The following is a 21,295-nucleotide window of genomic DNA, read 5'->3' as shown; positions in this document are numbered from 1 at the left end:
AAAAAAAAATACTATAAATGTTGTTTGAAGTTGTATGAAGAGCTGGAAAGGGAAGCTAGCTTTTTAAAAGGTCAGACGGTTATTATGACCATTTCAGTTATTGTAATTTACTACTGTATTTTGCATTTCGGAGTAGTTGATAGCGACTTCTTCCGTCTGTTGCACACTGCAAAAACAATAATAATAATTAAAACATTGTGACCCACATTTTGTGATATTTTCCTTTTTTGTGTCATTTTTGTACATTACAACATTGCATTTTTGTCTGTTTTTTTTTATTATTTTTATTGTTTTTCATTTGACATTTTAACATGTTTCATAATTTTGTGTTTCGTTAAATTATTTTTTCTGTAATTTATCTTGTCCAACATATTTTCTTTTTCCCCTATATATTTTTTTCCACTTTTGTCTTTTTTTTTTTTTGTGTGTGTTTGATTGAAATAGAAATGCAACGATTAATTGCTTATCAAAGTAATCGATCATTATTTTTGACCTATTTATCGTTTTGATACCTTGATTTAAAATTGTCCAAATCCTTCTTGATTCAGCTCCTTTTCAGCTTCTCAATAGTCATTATTTCTGAAGCCCTTCATGAAAGTGGACTGACATTCTTTGAATCTTTAAATGGTGATTCAAATTCAAACATTTGCTTTTTCGAATCATAATTAATTGCTGTTTGAGCATTTTCTGCACTACCAATTTGAAATAATATCCTGTTTTAGAATAAAGGGATTAAAACATGTTTTTTTTTAAATCCGATTCATAGATTAATCGACAGATTGATTGATTATTAAAATAATCGTTAGTTGAAGGATGGACATTTTAAGCGCTAGTGTACCTAATGATTTGACTCGTCCTATGAGTAAATTCACATTCATATTTCTTTTTCGTGCCAATGGTAATGGAAATAATTTCATCTCTCGTAACTGCAAGAACAAAAACAAAGAGCTGCTCAATACCGTTTAAGACTCCAATCAAGCCAACAATATTGAACAAAAACAGGAAGTGGAAAACTACGCTACCATAATAAAATGGACTTCAGCGCTAAAAAAACCCCAACAAAGGCTTAGTAGACCTTTGAGATTCATCGTTCGGATTTATCATGTCTTTTGTGGCTCATAGGGAGCTAAATCCTGTTTTTGACCGAATGCTTGGTATTCTCGGTCTGTTCCCCTGTGCTTCCATACGCGCACACACACATGGTGGTTAGGTGCATCTGATTCATTGTCACACATTCGCCTCAGAGGCATGATGACTACTTTGTTCTTCTACTGCAGTTCCTCCTCTTAAGCTGTCTGCCGCGCCATGTGGCATTTTCATGTCTGTGCGCTGACAGTTCTGTGTGTGTATGTACTGTAAGTGTTATTATATTCCTATCTTTTGTGTGGCGCAACCCTCGGCATTCCACTTTTTTTTATTAACTCATTCACTGCCATTGACGGCTTTGGACGGCAAAAATTCATTTGAACTATTTCTATTCATTTTTTTCCACTTTCGTTAACAAGAGTATGAAAACCTAGAATTTTTTTTAATATTTTCTTTTCTTTTTTAAAATTAGGGGCATCAGGCGATAATTAATCATATGACTTCACTAGTTAACTCAAGATTAATCACAAATTTGATATCTGTTCTAAATGTACAATACATTTTTTCATACTCTTGTTAACAAATGTGGAAAAAAATGTGAAACTAATAGAAATAGTTCAAATGAATTTTTGACGTCTATAGCTGTCAATGGCAGTGAATGAGTTAAATGGAGATTTCCATTTCAGTGGATATTTTGGCTGGAACGCACAAGAAAAATGATCCATTAGACTGCACGCGTGCTTAATGCCTGCAAGCATGTGGGACCGCGACTCTCTGCACATCTGTCTGGTGGTGGAGAAACTGTGCAGTGTGCACCATTTCCACCAGAAGTTACCCCACCCCCCACCTGCTCTACCCACTATAGTCACTACACACACGTGCACGCCCTTTGAGAATTGATCTTTGTGTGAGTGTGTACAAGAAGCCTGGGGCCCTTCCCTTCACCGTGTTTCCAATAATCTGATACATTGATTTTTTTTTTCTCTTCACATTTATTCTTTGTCTTTTCCCAGTCAGGAAGGGGTGCGCCTCTTGGCTTCGCAATGGTTCTTAAGCGCCTTTTGGTCAGGCAGCAGACATTTGAGTCATAATGACATGTTTGACGCCATGCCCGATGCCATTTCAGGGTTATTTTCTCCTCCGTAACACAATCCATTCTCAATGCCTTCTCCGCGTAAACGCGGCTTTAAACGCTTGATTCCAACTCTGTGTATTTCTCACGGATTACCATCACCGTTGTGTTTCATGTTGTTCTTTGTGACGCAGTAGGCAGACACGTGATTTATAAAGGTGGAATTCATTCGTCATTTAGCACAGTAGCAACATGTTTATATGGAGCATTTTCATTCCGTTTGGCCGTTCGGATTCATTCTAATCGGAATACATGGCTCCATGTAAACCAGGCTACTGAGTAGGGGGGGAAAAAACTGTTACATCACATGTTGTTTTTAAGCACTAGCTACCACCATTGGTCCAACTTTTATGCTCTCAAAATAATGTGTTACTATTGTTTCGCAAACTTTGCGAACTGTCTAAAAAATAATGCTACATTAGCTAAAGACACGATGAAGCACGAGCTAGCGCTCACCGCTGGTCCAATTTTTATGCTCTCAAAATAATGTGTTGCTCACTTTGTGAACTGTCTTAAAAAATAATGCTACATTAGCTAAAGGCATGAGCTAGCGCTTACCGCTGGTCCAATTTTTATGCTTTCAAAATAATGTGGTGCTATTGATTTGCTAACGTGAACTGTCTATAAAATAAAATACAATAAAGCTAAAGTAGCTAAAGATGACAACTTAAAGACTAGCTAGCATTGGCTCAACCGTTATGCTCTCAAAATGTGTTGTTTGCATGACTTTGCTAACGTTGTGACAGTGGCTAACAAAAAAATGCTAAACCAGCTAAAGATAACTGATTGCTAGCTAGCGTTGGGCCAGTTTTTATGCTCTCTAAGTAATGTGTTGCCTTGCATTGCTAACGTTGTGAAACAATCTAACAAAAAAAAAAGCTAAATTAGCTTAAGATAACAACAAAAACTTCACTTGTGTTTTTTTCAGGTTTGAGAGAGAACTTTGGAACGCCATAAACTAGAGGTTAGGCCGAAAACATTAAATACTTATCTTAAATAAGGTAATGGATGGAGAATATCTTTTTTTTTTCTTCCTCAGAATATGTTGCTGTCTTTGTTATTGCTACCTGGTTCAAGTTCCTCCATGTTATTTCTGTGCCTGTTTCCCCCCAAAATCTCAATCAAGATTTCAAACACCAGTTTACTTTACCGCTCTCCATTTATGTATTTTTTTATGTAGTGTTGTCATCTGCAGTACAGTGCCTACCTAGTAGTTTGTACTCTTGTGCATGCTAGGTCAGTCTGTCACGCCGGATATTTGCTAACATTCCCCTAAAAACAGAATGCAGTATGTCGGTGTGCCCCCCAGGCATGCACATTTTAAGCTCGGAAGTGGCCGTAGCTATCGGCGCTCTAAAAGTACTTACATGGTTGAATGCGCTCTTGTACATTCGAATGGCACCCGTGGGCGTGCATCTCTAGATGAGCGGTGCCGTGCCCTCACCTGCTTGTGGTGTCACGTTACATAAGCATGCTAATGTTACCGCTAGCGCCACAATAACATGAAAGCAAAACAAAGCGGTGAAAGAGGAGTGGGGGCAGTGTAAGGCTTAGAGGTTTGATGCGCGGCAGAAGACGATACACATGATAAGAGATTGGAAAGGACTGAAAAGGGAAAAGCAGTAGCAGTTTTGAGTGATAGTCAGTCCTTGGTGGTTTCAATTCTTCAATTTGTGTGTTGCACACAGTACGCTCATGCTAGTTTCTGTTATTTCTTTTAGCCCAATTAGACCCCCCCCCCACACACACAAAGCATCAAATAAGAAAGTCACATCGCTTCCTTTGCGTCTTTCTTTAACTCATTCACCGCAATAGACGGTTATAGACGTCAAATATTCATTTGAACTATTTATATTAGTTTAACTTTTTTTTCCTCCACTTTTGTTAACAAGAGTATGAAAACCTATAATTTTTTTATTGTACATTTAAAACAGATATCAAATTTGTGATTAATCGTGAGTTAACTCGTAAAGTCATGCAATTAATTACAATTTAAAAAAGTAAACGCCTGACGCTCCTAATCTTTAATAATCTTTTCTTCTTCTTTTTTTTTATCGCGTCAGGCGATTAACATTTTTAATTGTAATTAATCGCATGACTTCAATAGTTAACTCACGATTAATCATGAATTTTATATCTGTTCTAAATGTACAATCTTTTTTTTTTTTTGGTTTTCATAGTCTTGTTGACAAAAGTGGATTTTTTTTTTAATTAATAGAAATAGTTCAAATGAATTTTTGACGTCAATGACATTGAATGAGTTAAGCAGTTAATGCCTCCAGAAAGAATGCACTATGTAGGTACAGAACTGAGCACCACATATATTGTTTTAATAACATACACTATTTGTAAAGACATAATATCGGGCAGCACAGTGGAATAGTGACGATCATTTCTACCTCACACTTTTGAGGTTCGGGGTTTGACTCTCTGTTCCGGCCTTCCTGCTTGTTCTCCTCGTGCTCGCGGCCACATAAGTAAAGGCTTTGAGCCCTATAAATAAAGGCTTTTTACATTTATTCTATCCAACAGAGTGCCTGGACCTGGAATTCTTTGCAACCTATTTGTGATGAATATTTAAACCTCACAGGAGCACCAAGGGATACAGCAGTGGACATTCTGTCGTCGTGCGCTTAATACATTAACAATGATTTAATTCATTCATCTTTATTCATGTTTACTGTATTGGCTTTGCTGGATTCAAGGATGGCTGAAGAACTCTCCGAGTTCACACTCTGTTTTTCTTGATTCTTCAACTGCTCTGCTTTGAGTTTGTTTTCCTCAAATATTTTCGCCGGTTGAATCCATACATTATTTTTGCACGATCCACTTTTTCCTCTTGAGTGCATTATTAATGAAATTGAGAGTAGGCTTCTAAACTTGAAGTTGAACCCGCGCAAGACTTAAAAACATGCTATGGATGCTATTTTATGAGGGTTCTTCAGTTGAGAGGTTGAGAATGTTCGGGTTCAATTCTGTCTACTGCTACAGTAATTAGGGAGTAAATGTTTGAATAAATAGTCACTCTATGAGAAAATGCTGTAAACCTCAGTTACTATCCATCAATGACTCAATCCGTTTGTCTGCATGCCTTTTCGGGGGGGGGGGGGGGGGGCTTAGATAAAGAACACGCGCACACACTACGCTGAACTTCCCATGTCGTGTTGCTAAGGCGACCGGGCCTAGATTAAATGCATCCAATAATAAATGCCTTTGAGGAGAGGAGCTTCCTTCAATCATAGAGCCTTTATCGTATCACAGTGCTGCTATTGTTCGTCCTTCGATCAAACTTCCACGAGACGTATGGATGTGCGTGTGGATTGTAAGGTTTTTAGTTGACCTCATTCTCAGGACATTTTCAGCTTTGATTGACAAAATAGATGTTGCACTTGACGGTATCTTCGGTAGAATAATTGATTAAAAAAAATATTCAATTCACTTCACACACATTGCCTCCAGTGCTACTCACACTGGTGTATGGAAGGTGCAAATGTTTGGTGGTGGTCGGAGGGGCCGGAGGTGCACACTGGCAGCCATGCCAGGGCAGCTGTGGCTACTTAAGTAGCTTAGCGCCACCACAGTGTGAATGTGTGAGTCTTTGAGTGTCTAGATAAGCGCTATATAAATCCGATGCATTATTATTATTAACTCATTCACTGCCATTGACGGCTGTAGACGTCAAAAATTCATTTGAACTATTTCTATTAGTTTCACATTTTTTCCACTTTTGTTAACAAGAGTATGAAAACCTAAAAAAAAATTGTACATTTAGAACAAATATAAAATTTGTAATTAATTGTAATTAATTTAATTACACATTTTTAATAATCTTTTCTTTTTTTTATAATTACCAGGCGATTATTTTTTTTTAAACTGTAATTAATCACATGACTTCACTAGTTAACTCAAGATTAATTACAAATTTGATATGTTCTAAATGTACAATATATTTTTTTTTTTAGGTTTTCATACTCTTTTTAACAAAAGTGGAAAAAAATGTGAAACTGATAGAAATCGCTTTTGTCAATGGCAGTGAATGAGTTAACATTATATTGACATGTAAATACTGTATGTTATTTTAGGATCATATTCTTGTACCTCGTAGGTATGAATTTGCCAAGACATTGCCAGTGGGAGGGCGGGTGTGATTGCGCTACATTATAGCTCCATTATGGCTCCAAGCGAGTGTTCAGCGCAGGTCATTTGATACTGGGATGCTTGAACCGGGCAGACAATCAGACTGGCACGGTGCCAGTATAAAGAGGGTTGACTATGAGAGCAAGTTTCATAAATTTCAAAAATGACTTTTTCTCCAAACAAGTTTTATAACGGTTTGTTTACTCATTTGCGCCCAAAAATAAACTAATTAAATATTCACTTAGGATATTTTACCTAGTAATGTTTATCACTTGATTACTAATCGGCGTGAATAAAGTCTTGTCTTTAAGTCTGGGCAGGGTGCCGAATTGGAAATGAAATGCTCTGCTTGTTGGCTGTGGTAACCCCCGGCAACAGTTCCCCCGGAGACGAGCTTTGGCAAATCTCTATGGCCTGTTTAGCAAATTCCTAATTCGTGTCCCCTGAACAGCACGGGCATAAAGCGCCGGCAGTTTATGGCCCTGAGCAGCAATGTTGCGGCGCCTTGTGTTTGACCAGAGATTAAGCAGATTGAAGCCCTTTGTGCTTGCCTCGGCTGTTTGTCCGTGATAAGTGTCCCACTGCAGGCCTTCACGTCTCAGCTGGGGGGCTTTAGGCCAGGAAACAGGTTCGATGCCACACTCCGACATGAGGCATGATTTTAAATGGGATTGACAACATGGGAAGCAGTTTTGCTCAAAGGTATCGCGACACCTGTGCTGAGGCGTAGCAAAATCCACCCGTTTTTATCCATCTCAGGGGGGGCGGCCACTTTGCTACTTGCTGTCGATTGAAAATGACATCACAGCAGCTCAGGTCATGACCAATAATGGCTCAGCTTGCCAACGTCACATGACCAAACTCAGGAAAACAGGTGAGCCATGATTGGTCAGACAGTTCGTCTTCACAGCCAGTGGCAAAATGGCCGCCCCGGGCTTTATATTTTAAATAGGCAAGGACATTCAATAAGAACATATTTCGAGTATTGAAAAATCAAGGCTCATAAATCAAAATAGTACTACAGATGTGTGATTTTATTTCCCCAATATCTTCCCGTTTTCCTGCCATTAAATATGCAGCATAGCACCAAGTTGTGAGTAGATACAAATAAAGCAAGAATCACCCGATTTTGAGCAGTGTCTTCCAAATCTCTTGGAATGGATGACACAAAGTCTATTCCATAACAGAAACAATCCTATCATTTGACTGATGACACCAAGAAACAAATTCAAAAATGTCATTGCAGCCATTCTCATTATGCTTTGTCAGGAAACGAACCCGTCTAATGATGAACGATTTTTATGGACAATATAATGTAATGAAGCTCCTAATCTGATTAAGGATTATAAAAAAAAGAAAAAAAAGAAAAGGAAAACCAAATCGTTGTGCCTCGCAGACAGTCTGCGCCTGCTGCGAGCTCATTTAGGGAGGAAAAAAATATATCTTGAATATGTCTTACTTCAAAAGCAGCATGGCAGCCTGATGTTTGTCTCGGAGGTGATCTCGGAGAGCAGCAAGGCAAACGTTACCTGCGATACGAGACTCTTGGGATTCCATATGGATGACGTTGTGGGGTCTCTGAGGTGAAACGAGAACAGGAGCTAAAAAGTCAAGACAGATTTCTTTGCTGGAAGTGTATTGTTGTTTTCATTGATTTGTAGCAGGTATGCAGTGATTCGTGACGCTGTGTGGCAATTGGATTATTTGGATGATGTGGGCATGGATACACACGCACGCACACACACGACATGAAGGTCACAAAAAAACAATGTGACCTTTGTCTTCCACCCTCCAGTGCATTAACCTATAACCTTTAACCTTCACTCCATTTGGGCTCTCGAGTGGCTCAGCATCAGATGCATAAAAAAAATAAAAAAAATAGGGCTGGGTTTAAAATGATCAATATTGAATCGATTTTCCTTTTCAAGCCTGATATCGATTCATAAAACCATGAATCTATTATTTTTAATACAGTATCTATTTTTCCCCCCATAAATTCATAAGAAAACAGAATTTGAAAGGCAGGTTTTTACAGCCTCTTAGAACTCATTGTGTTCGCAAGTTGATGACTACCTGCATGTCTAAATCTTTTCATTACAGAGAAATTAAACAATGCCACTTTGCTGACATGGCAAAATGTTGTAGGTTCTTGCTCAGCCCGCCCCTCCGCAAAAGAGAAGAAAGTCAGCCGCCTCTGGCAAACTTTCAAAGTACCTCATGTTGCTTATGGTCGGTTAGTAGAGTGAGTGCAGTACTCCCCCCCCCCCCCCAAAAAAAAACCCCAAACCCCACCCACTCCCTCAGCATGATCAAAGATAAAGTCAATGTGGAAACATGCAATTAGCGTCTCAATCCGATCCATCCATTCTATTTTTACCCAGCGCATTTAAAACCCACACGAGTTGAGGAGGTTTTGCGCACAGCCGTGGAGATTGAAGTGCCAGCTTTCAGTATGTTGCTAAATTAATGAGACTGCACGCCCCCCCCCCCCCCCCCCCCCCTCCCCCGGCAGCATCACACTCCGCCGCCACGGTGCTCGTGATACATTAAAGAGGGAGGCCCTCAAAATCTCGACTCAATAGCGACTCAAACAAAGTGCGAGGAAGGCACGCTGATGCAACATGGAGCGGAGGGTTGGTAGACAAAGAAAGGAGAGGAAAGATAAAGAATGTAATCGAAGGAGCAGAGTTGCGTTTGTTGACTTTTTATTTTTAGGAATCAGGATTGTGCAAAAAGAGCAACTGTTAACAAATGTGTACAAAACGTCTTGGGGGTGGATGGACCAAAGAATCGACATTCATTTTTGCGCTGCAGAACTGCAGCTTTGAAATTCCAATTACCTTGAAAGAAAAACACAGTACTTATAAATAAATGAGGATTCCGAAGCACTTTTGTTTGTAGAGATGTATCGTTTTCACATTCTGGTAAATCTCATAATGGCTTGGGTTAGGGTTGTAAGGTTAGGGTTTGGTAGGGTTTGAGTTTGGGTTACGTTTGGATTCGAGCTTCGAGCTACGTTGTTGTTAAGTGAGATCAGGTCAAGACCAAGTGAAAAGCAACGTGAGACTCGATCAAGAAGTAGACCAGGTTAAGTTCCTGCATAATAACCCTCGGAGAATTCTAAAACATGAGAACGACCAGTAAGCAGCAGAATTAACCTCATTCCATACATATAAAATCACGTCAAACTAAAAACGTGGTATGAACGAGCAGTTGCTAAGCTACCAAAAACGTGGTCTGATGAGTCAAGGTACTAGGGGTTAATCCCAATGCGAATCTATAAATTGATTATTGCGTTTTTTTTTTTTAACTCAAATTTAGAAAATACTCATCAATAAACTTGTACGTGTACACTGTAAGAGTTTTATAAAAATGTATTTATTTATCTGAAAATTCAGGCTTATAACTGAGCCACTGCATTTAACAAACAGGTTGCAGTCTGTTTCATGTTTGAACAGCACTGAAATCAAATATTAAAGCTCTATGTTCCATTAATATAACATTCTTCCATGCTTAATGTGTGAATCCTAACCCTAAGTAAGACGTTTTGTTGAATATTCCCATTAAAAAAAACTGATGTTTAAAAATCGATTCGGCCCGCATATCGAATCGATTCGAGAATCGCGCGCTGTCATATCGCCATATATTGCCGAATCGATTTTTTCCTAACACCTCTGCAAGGTACCATGATCACTGCTGATTCTGAAATAAGACCAAGACAGCCTAAAAACTATCTTGAAAGATCAATCCGAGCACAACGCCGCCAGAAAATAAATGCTACCTAGCTCCGTGTGTACAATTGGGCCGCCTAGAAGGCATGATTTAAGGCAAATCAGCTCCTCTCTGCAGACTGAAACCAAGCATCTTCTGTATTTCACTCGCTTTGCCAGTAGAACGTGCGGACTAATGAGCGTGTTCCATAGTTGAGATGGTAATTTAGCACGGTGTATTATTAATCAGAGTCTCTGCAGCCATTTGAGCGCTCTCATAATAATGCCTCGGGCTCCTGCCGTAATGAGTCTTTTTCCCTACCGACTTTAGCGGTTGACGGGCGAAGACACGACAGACGCTTACGGAATCAAAGGTTTGTCTGGAAGCATGTGTGTGTGTGTGCGTGCGTTTCCACCGAGACAAGAGCGAGTTCTCCTCGAAAGCGATCAAAGGAAGCTGCAGCAAGGAAGGACAGCCAAACACGAGAGAGCGGTGTGACGAGGATGTCAAACGCTGTCCAGGGAAGCTGACAGGACTCCTGAATGCCGTTGCGCGTTTCTGTGCTTGGACTCACAACCCTGACGTCAGTCACGATGATCGGTTGTGTAATTATTCTCACGTGACTCGCCGAGTGTGTGATCTGCCTGCCGTAGTTAAATCTATCGTTCTTTTCATCCAAACACTTTAGCCTGTCGTCTCTTGCAGATTTTTATTACCTCTCCCAAGGAGGTTAGGTTTTCATTGATGCGGATTTGTTAGTGTGAAATACTCTTGATCTTCTTAACCTCTGTTTTTTTCATCACTAAAGTGCAGGTATTCACTTTGTGTGACCCCCCCCACCTAATGAGAAAAAAAATGAATTTATCAAATTAACAGCCTGCACACACACGGGGGGGTTTGCACCGGAATCACCGCGCTCAAGTTCATTTAATATCTTGACGGGTGTCGCCCCCCCTCCCGCCCCCAGCCACGATCTATCCTAGACGTTGCTTTCATTGCCACAGCTTTTCACTTTCACGGCCAACTCCCACTGCTCGGTGCTAAATTGTCTTTAAATTGGATACTTAGGGGATAAAAGAACCTACTGTCACTCCTCGCTCACACACACACACACACACACACACACAGTACATGCACTGTATGTGAACCCAATTTGAAGGCGCAGGGATGTAAATTACTGCCTCATTTTGGCTGGTAAATTGCCGGATTGTACAATGAAAACTGGGTTGCGTATTTTTTGTTTTTGTTGTACATCCAGGATCCAAGCTTCATCTGTTTAATAAGATGAACCCTTTTGACATTATTAATTAATTAATTACCCATTTCGGTGTCATTTGACTACCTTGATTGGCTATCGGTAAATTTAACTTCCTTTTAGAGACTAGTGTTGTATTGAACAGGCTAATACAGACTAGAGGTGTTTCCATAGTAGAACTGTACCACTGTGGTTGGGTGATTGCATTATAGTGAGTGCTTATGTGCGTGTAAGGGGTTGCGCTATATTAGCAGCGTTAGGATGACAGGTTTCCTCCCAGAGTCCAATAAAAGGTGACGGCGCCTAGAAGATATTTATGGAAGCCATGTTGAGTGCCTGAGGGCGTGGGTGACGGAGGAACCCCCTTGAGAGCACCCCCCCCCCCCCCCCTGTGCACCCCCGCAACCCCCCACGTCTTTCAATTTCTCTCAAGCTTCATTTTCTCCATCTTCTCTTTGTTAATAATCATTTCCTCGCTGATGAGCAAATTAGCAGCGGCGCCGGCTTGCGTTGTCGCCTTCTGCCATCTTTCTGTTTACTTTCCACTTCTTTTTTTCCCTCCCTCCAGGCGACGGTTGTCTTCTTTTGTGCGAAGGTCACAGCTCTCTTGGTCTCAGTTGAATTCAGACAAGCCCTTTTATCTCATTTATCGCTTTACATTAATGCACTTTTGTGAGTATGTATATAACAATTTGGGCCGAGAGCCAAATACGATTGTGGCGCAACCAAAGTAAAAAAACAAAACAAAAATATGATCTCATTTAAGCTTTATCTTAATGAAAATAGTACACTGAGAATGAAACTGTCGGCATCTTATGAATAATCACAGCTAGCTAGTAGCTCCAACTCAAAAAATTTTGCGACCCGGTATTAATGGTATCACTGAGATACAGTATGTTGCTAACATTTAAAATGAATCTTATTCAAGATGCACCTTATTATAAATAACATACATTTAAAATACTAATTTTTCTTTGTTTTAACTAGTTATCTTTTCTGAAGTAGCAGACAGCTGCTTTAGCTTGGCATGAAAAGCTGCTAGCTAGCTTTACTTAGTAATGAACAAATTGTTTGATTCAATCCAACAAAGAACACCAGTTACGCTAGATACTGTAGGTATATATTTTAGCAAAGTAACAGTCTTTTATATTAGTTTTAAGGGAATGGCCAGGATTAGCAGGCTAGCCGCACATAGCCTGCTAGGTAACTAATGCTAGACTAATCATTATCTTACTATGACTCGTTGTGGTTAAAGCATATGTTGAGTACAGATATGTATCCCTGAGGAATCTGGTTACTATTCAAACTTATTAACCCCATGGTATAAAACGTGATTATTATTATTTTTTTAATCTAGTAGTCTTTGCATGAGTACAGAAAGAAAGTAGCTATTTAACTCACTCATCAACAGATTGGTTTGTTTTAACAAAGAGCATTTGGGTAAGTTTATAAATTGTTATATATCAAGATTGGATTTTTTGGGGCGTGTCAGTTTAAGGGGACAACCTGTTTATATGGGTATTGCTAGGCTAACCATTAGCTAGCACCAACTAGCTTGTAGCTACTATGTAAGTTAGGAACATATAGTAATAGTATCATTGACATGCAAATCTCAATTACTGTCTGCAGTACTTTGTTTTCCTAGCAAGAAGCTTTATTTTATTTATTTATTTATTTATTTTTATCTCTGGCTGTGGTTGAAGTAGTTACAAACCCGTTATGAACAACTATGCAATGATACAGGGCATCGCGTTTGTGGGACGAAACCATAGACCAGATTGTTTTGAGGGGAAGATGTATTGCCATGACAGTCATACTCCACCTATTCCCAGTGTGATTGTTGTTTGTCCACCTGCAGCAGGAAAAAAAAAAGGCCTGTTCCCTCCCCCCCAGTGCTTTTTACCACGTAAACATTGTACAAGGAATGTGGGTGTGTATGGACATCGGTACACTGCTTTTATTTTTGAATTTGGCTAGTAGCTCTAGGAAGAAATCAATGCTTTGGCGGTCTTTCATGCAATCTCTGTTGGGAATCTGTGTGTGTTTTCCTTGCTCTCTAGGCTTTTCTGTTACATCTGTAGAGGGGGGGTGGGGGGTGGGGTTTGCTGTTCGGGAAAGGGAGGAGGAGGGGAATGTAAGGAAGATAATGTGCTGTGAGGAGCATGAGGATGCCAGCTGTATATGCCGCAACATCAGAGGATACTCGGGCGGGTTTTATAGCAAGGAAAAACAACAACACAAGGGATCAAATCAAAGACGTTCCAGTGAGATATTTTGTGTATGCATCGATGCTTAAACACGCAGATATGCAGCGTGAGAGATGAATGGTTGACTCGAGGCAGTGTTAGGGGAAGCTTTAGGGCGAAATGAGGTCAGACGTGGACAGACTGAAGCCTAGTGTTTTCCTGGCGGAGGTCGGTTACTCTGTCATTAGAAATTCCAGTTTACACTCTCATGTTTTCGGCATGTCGAGTTTAATACATTGCAGGTTAAAAAAAAAAAAAACAGAGGTACTCAGAAGAACAAAGTCATCTGGCAAGGCTGATCATTAAGATAGTAAATTACTCCCTCTAAGCTTTGGGTTTAGTACTACAGCAGGAAACGGCTAAGTGTTGTTATTAAAACAAAAATAATAATAATAATAATAATAATACAAATATGAATGTGTTCTCATAGTACATTCCAGCATTCTGTCAAGTAGTTTTGGGTATTTTTGCTTTCTAAGGAAATCATTTATCTCCACATTTTCTCTTGCCTGCTTTTTGTTCTTTATATCATATATATGTACATTGGATTTTTTTTTTAATAATGTACATCTGGGGGGAAAAAACTTTTTTTTTTACAAAGACAAATTTTTTTCTGAATTTCCCCTTTAAATAGCAAACAAATACATACTTAAAATAAGAATAAATAAATAAAAATTCTGAATAAAAAAGACAAGAAAACAATATTTCCCACAACAAATAAGAATATATTTGATTTCTGAATAAAAAAAACGTTTTTTTAGATGCTGTTGTATGTATGTAGCGTTATCCTTGTCCAATGAAAACCTTTTCATCTCAGTTTTTTTCCCCCATTTAATATGTTTCTCAAACACTTTTTCTACAATTACTTTTCTCATCATTAGATATTAAATATTGGAGGGATTTTAGAGTGACAAGCTTTTCATTGGACAACAGTCTTATGCTACGTCCGTCAATACAAAAGCAAATTAATTGATCTTAATTTGTTTACATAAAGAAACTTCTGGGTGGCGTTGTCACTCGTCTAAGACAAAAAGTCTATAGTGTGTTGAGCTTTTTCTCGTTTCCCTGGAGAGGCGCATAAATATTCCCGCACTGTTATTTAGTCAACACCGCCATGATTCATTTGTCACTATTTCTTTCCATATTTAATTGACACTCAGGCTTTATTATTCACGATTGTGGTTGAAGCTTTTATTTTGTGCTGCTTTATAACCAAGAGGTGGTCACTGGCTGAGAAAAAAAAATGTTGTGTGGATGCTCTGTTTTTGGCCTGCGGGCACTAAAAGGCATTCCACTCAAAAACACACACACAAAGCCTCAATGTGTCCCGTGAGTAAATTTTTCCAAAACAGCTAGGTGGATGGAATATGAAGTTGTACTGCTATTTTGGAGAAACGGCAATAGGCTGATATTTCCAGACCCACATTCATGTTTTATAAATTCCACTAGTTGGTTCTAAAACCACGATTTCAATTTAAATAACATGTTATTCTCTGAGTCGTGAGAAGTAATGCTTGCACTCCTGTGCATATAGTTTATATAAACAACAATAGAATGAACAATTAGTACTCGTCTGTTTGGTTTGGTTCGGTTTGACTTTGTGGTTAGAGGCTAACTGCACACAGCCTCTATGTTGGTCCTGCACGGCAGACCTAGTGGGCAGCCGCCACCCACAGCCAGACGCGTTTTGGACCAAACATTGGGTGGGCTGAAGGTCACATGTCCCCTGGACACACACACATTGTTTTTGTGTCTCTTTTGGGTACCCAACATTAAGGAGGCGGAGTCATTTTTTCGCCAAGCTCTGCGTTGGCGGCTCTATCCTTGCATCCCTATGACTCTGTGTCCTTGAATAATACACTTTGGGGACATTTTGAATTGAAAACGGACACAAATTGTGTTGTTTTGGCCCTTCGTTTTTTCAAATGTAAAGAGGACGTTTGTTCAGCCCTTGCGTTAGCAGTTTTCAGAGGACGTACATGTTAGATGTTTTCTTTGGGCATTATAGTACTCACGGTCAAATACAACTTATAGTACTTGAACTTTAATTTGTGCTTCTTCCCCTCAAAGTGTTTATTTACATATTCACTGAGTTGGATAACTTGAGGCTATTCAGAAGACAAATGATCATTTGTGCGGCGTTTCTAAAACACTACCAACTACTGGTGTTGTATGCATATTTCACTGCGTGAACGAGTATTGACAACATTGACATTGCGACGTAAAACTTGCAACCGCTTACAAAAACATGGCCATTTTTATGGTGCCGTAATGTTCAAGCCGCTCAGCATTTTTTCCAGCTACAAATATATATATATATATATATATATATTTTTTTTTTTTTACTGCTATTTGTTAACGCAAAGAGTACTAAGACTCATAAAACATTGTGAATGTGTGACGCATGTGGCAATGAGGGAATCTTAAAATCTTTGAAGATCAAGTAATTTTCAGTTGTACGCTGGGTTCTTTTCTTGGTGTACCAAGGTCCAGACATTTGAGACTTTGAGGCCACAAATGGTACGCAATGAACTCGTTAGCACAATGGTGTGTTTTGTTTATTTAATTATCATGACGTAGAAGTGTTTTTTTATACAAATATTGACAGTGCTACTACCGTATGAGTTTTCTACTCAGCGTAGATAATAGACTACATTTTGTTCTGACTTATGTACAAATAAACTGAGAACTGTATCAAGATTGGTCGAGAAGGAATTTTCTGCTCGCCTTGATTCTTATCAGTGAAGAGTAAATCTTAACAGTTACCTTGGTTCCAATCCAATTTTGGATTTCCTTCGCTTGTTGAAGGTCTGCGCTCTACTTAGTTCTTGCTCTTATCTGCGTAGTGTTTATGTGTGATTAGTCAGCGCATGGGCGGCCTGGCCAGATTTTGTGAGAAGTGATGCTTTGTTGAAAGTAGAGTAGTGGGAGGCGGTGAGCAAAATATTGTCGGTGACTCTCTCAAGGATACTTGAAGTCTTCCCCTCAGCTGTTACACACCCGCATTCCCAGAACTGCTGACTCTCGCCTCCTGGAGTTTGGAACGGTTTAAACACAGCAAAAACATTGGGTTTTTTTTTTTAATATTTGTGCGGAAGCACACAAAGCCACAACATTGAGCTCCAGCGATGATAGTTGTGACACAATAAAGAGGTTGTAGTTTGTTCTCTTGCCTATTTTTCTTTGTACTAGCTAAATGCTTATTTTCATGCAGAGAAAACATGCCGAAGGAGTTTAGAGGCAAGTTTTCCTCGAGAAACAGAGCTCACTCAAGGTTGAGGTTATTTGAAGTACCTTGTCCTTGACCCACCTTGCAGTTGGTCTTTGCACGTTCCGCTCTCAAAAGCTTCTCGAGGCTTTACATGTTCATATGGAAACAACTACAATCGGTCTGTCGCCAAGGCTAACCTGTTTCTGTTTGTCCTTCCATATGTCAAGTTTGTATCCCACTGAAGGGCGAACGTTTGCGACGCTAGCGAATGTTGATTTTACGTCACAGTTTGTCAGGTTTCCTAAACGCTTTCTAAACAGTCTTAAAGGTTCTCCAAACAGTCTTAATTGTTCTCTAATCAGTCTTAAGGGTTCTCTCAACAGTCTTGTTGTTCTTGTCACAAGGCCCCTTGCCACAAGAGAAACTTTTAAAACTCTAGGCGAACGTTGAACGAACCCGGGAGCGCGCATTCTGTACCTTTCGCCCTTCAGCGGAATCCGGGCTTTAGCCATTGTCAAAAAGGGCAAAAAATGTCTGACAAAAGTGTAACTCCTGCCTCATGTTTTACAGCTTTATTATTTACGTTTACCTTCTATATCCTTACCAAGGTTTGTTTCTTGTTTGTGTCCAATGACAGATGGCCATTACACCGGAACTCCGCCGTCTTACGGCTACGACGCGGACCGCGCAGAAGAGCAGCGCAGGCACCACGACATCCTGCCGTACATCGACGACTCGCCTTCTTCTTCACCTCACTTGAGCTCCAAGAGCCGAAGTAGTCGGGACACCCTCTCCTCGGGGTCGCTGGAGTCCTCCAAGTCGGTCAGTGTGTAACTTAGTGTTTCCCTATTTTATTAACTCAGCTTCAGGTTCAGTTCCCGTGAACCTCAATATGTCAGTTTGTTTGTTTCACTGTGTACAATTGCCTGGTTTTTCATACAGTTTTTGACTTAACAACCTGGATTTTTTAATGATGTGTAGGGATCCTTACCATGATTGAAGCCATTTTACTTGGTTTGTTGTCTAGAGTTGAGGAATCCAGGTCCAGAAAGTAAGAACCTGCCACAGATTGGCTTTAGCCACAGGTGCTTCTACTTAACTTACAGGTAAACGAGCTCGTAGAAGCACCTGTGGCTCAAGTCAAACTGGTTTGTTCTCTCTGGACCTGGATTCCTCAACCCTGTTGCTGTCACACGTTTTTTTTGGGGGGGGGGGGGGGGTACCATGTGGAATTGATACCAGAGGGGAAAGACCAAGTTTAATAACCCATCAACTGATCAGGACTAGTTAAAATAGATCTTTGACATCTATAGCCGTCAATGGCACCGAATGAGCGCCCTGTAATATCCAGATTACTGAGAGCTAAACCCTATAGCCGTTTAACTGTACAGTTTTGTCATGGCTTCCTCTTAAATTATAATAATTGTCAGCACTTTGACCTCAATACATTCAGGAAGTAGGCTAATGTATTTTTACAGGAATCCTTTCCCATCAAAAAGCTATAAATTGGCAAGGAATCGAATCTGCCATTTGGGAGGATCGCTGTCTGACTCGAGTCTCAGGAGCTGCCATGTGCAGATGGAAGTCATCCCTTCTCAGAGGCGGGCACAATGAGCAAATTTACGGCTGCCTCGGTTTCATGTCCCAGAGAGAAAACCATCTATGACATTTGTTGAAAAGGTTGCTAAGGAAATGTATCTTAATGCCAGATCAGCATACATTACAAACATGAAAGTACTTCCTATTTATCTTGGGAAATTTTATTTGTCTCTCATATGACTTTGGGGTTTGATTTAATCATTCCCAAATGAGCATGAGCTTCCTTAAAGATGGGAGGGGTGTCATGGGAGATTGGAAAAGGCTAATAGCGCATCTCTCTGGCGTGCCCTTGGAAGAAGTAATCGCATCAGTGGTCATGAAGCAATATCAGTGACGCCGCCCCACTGTCAGCCTCCGCTCGCTTTGAGGCGGCAAACTTGATTGATGTCTCGCTTCTGCCAATAAATGATGAGTCTGAGTGCAGTCCAACTTTGACCTGTCTCGTGTTTTCTAACGTGCGTGTGTATAAGCATGCAGTGAGATTGCGTAGGGGATTTAGCCTACATAGCTATACAAATATCCATCAGATGGAATTCCCACTGTAGCCTGACACTCTTTCAGCCAGTGTCACGAGAGTGGAGTTAGCGCATCCTTGATTTGCCCTTGTCCAGACGCCGCCCACGCCTCCACCAGTATGCTTCTCAAACTGAGTCAGAGCAAGCAAGCTGCGATTGGCTCGTTGAGTTGAGCCTTTATGACGTCATTGTGATGAGTCATCAACTGATCTGAAATAGTCCTCGTGTCATTTTTAACTGCGGCTGCTCCCCCTCCTCGCCATAATCTGAGAGAAAAGCCATGGTCAGATGGTCTATATAGTCTCAGTGTTTTTATTCAGTTTTAATTCAAAAGTGTGCATCTTTCATGATGACGCCAGGTAACATTTAAAGCATGAAACCGTGTCGTTTTCCTCCTTTTTACGAAAGGTGGACACTCAGAAATAGAAGACGGTTTCAAATCAATGAATTCATGTGACAGACAAATCTCGTCTGTTTATTCAAGCAGCTCATCAACTAGTCGACTAGTCAGTGCAACCCATTCCTGCCTAGTTGCATTGCAGTTAGCATCCCATTCGGCGGTATTTTCGTACACATCTGCTCCTGAACAGCCTTTCCAACATCCACTGTAAAATATGCGGTGCATATGAAATTATATAAGCAGAAGTAATGCCACGCTGAGGAAAATATCACCACTGCAGCTGGCTCTGTGACGGCTCCATTACAGAGCAGACGCGCCAAGAGATGGGAAGCAATCTCGTTAGGGATTTCGCCAAGCACGGGCTGTCAGAATAAGGGATGCTAAACAGCTTAGACTACAAGAAATAGAAATTTTGAACGGTTAATAAAGTGCATAACGGGGCATGGGTTGCAATTTGAGTGTTTATCGGAGCTGACGTTCTCCTGCACTCTGCGGGAAACGGAGGCAGAGGTTGGGAATAATGTTATTACAATCGATGCTGGTCAGTTTCCAAATGCGCCTCCTGAGCTGAAGCTGCTGTGCACAGCACATTTGAATACATTGCCTCGATTGAATATGGTGAAAGATACTAATTGATTTTTTTTTAAACACGATTTGTAATTAGATGGTAGACAATTTGTATTATTTTGATTACTGTGTATGTCACAAAATGACGGTATATTCTTTTTCACTTAACCATCCATCTAGGGCTGGGCGATATGGTCTAAAATTCTTATCACAGCTTAAATTGAATCTATTGATGGCAATGGTATATATCACATTATAAACATAAGTGTAAAAATGATAATGGAAGTATTTATGAATTGGTTGTGTAGTCACTTAGCTAAGCTAAGCTATTAGCTTTGATATAACCATAAGATTGTCTAATGTCAAAGCTCAAAATCAAAATAACAAATATAACATTGCTGATATTTAATGTACTATGCGTATGACCTTACAGATTTCTCCTGGTTGACAAATTCATTCATGCATGTTCTCTGTTAACACTTATTAATTTACCTATCAATTTGTTGTTTAATAGTTAATTATTATCTGCTGTAATGCAGCTCTTCTGTAAAAAGTGTAGCGTACCACTTTTTCTGGTGTTTCGCTAGTCTGCATTTCACAATAGCTTAGCGGTTAGCATGGCTTCTCTATCTTCTCCTGTTATTTCTTCTTACTGGGTCTATCACATGATTAGCTACTCCTCTTTCCTTCTTGAGAGATAACGATACTTGTCAGGAGTGTAGCTTATTCGCCACCATGAAAGCGAGGATTAGTAACTCAGAGGAGAGGATAATGTTTGTCCGTGCCAGCTAGCAAGCCGCAGCTCAGAGTAAGTTAGCTTAGCGCCTACAATTCTCTCCTCGTAGTTCCAGGCAGCTACTCCAGCACCCGTTGTCAGATGCGCTTGAAGCTATTTTCACACTGAGGGAGACGATATCGCCATATCGTGATTGTTCAGTCGAGTCCAAATCTGTTTTGTAAGCCAAATTTATTCCATCTACCCGCATATACAATGTACCCCTAATGGGTTCACAACTGAAAACATTGACACGCAAACCTAAATATACACCAATATTGTGGTTTATTATACCATGATGATGAAGAAGAGGTCAATGAATAAAAGATATGTCTGGAAACGTGGGTATATCCTCGTCGGTGTCTGGGCTCTCTCTGGCCCCCTTCTTTGTTATCACGCTTACTTGTGGCTGGATATTCCCTCCTAGCGCTTACTCCGGATCGTCTCAATGCTTCGAGTGGACTCTTGTGTTCCTTTGCCAGTTGTTGCAGTTCTGTTGAGGTAATCTCATATATTGCTCTAGCTTGACTAGCTTAGCAAGGCTTACATTCATTTTTCACAGAGTCACATGGTTTTGGTACCATCATATATTTACCCTTCACTTAAGGGAAGAATAACAAAAGAGAATGGGGCAAAAAATGACTATATGAAGCCGTCAAAG

General features: G+C 40.0%; 1 protein-coding gene across 1 annotated transcript in view; it reads left to right on the top strand.

The window, feature by feature from the left end:
* Positions 1-21,295, top strand: part of bcr (BCR activator of RhoGEF and GTPase) — a 72,585-nt gene that overhangs the window by 26,672 nt on the left and 24,618 nt on the right. The window contains exon 2 of the mRNA XM_086096466.1: positions 17,416-17,600. Coding sequence (XP_085952592.1) covers positions 17,416-17,600 — 185 coding nt within the window. The remainder of the gene's footprint in view (positions 1-17,415; positions 17,601-21,295) is intronic.

The sequence above is a fragment of the Leptonotus elevatus genome, chromosome 15 (assembly GCF_054856555.1).
Source record: "Leptonotus elevatus isolate MCC_2025b chromosome 15, RoL_Lele_1.0, whole genome shotgun sequence".
Taxonomy (NCBI): Eukaryota; Metazoa; Chordata; class Actinopteri; order Syngnathiformes; family Syngnathidae; genus Leptonotus; species Leptonotus elevatus.
Note: the sequence above shows the minus strand (reverse complement) of the source record. Positions and strands in the feature narration are given on the sequence as shown.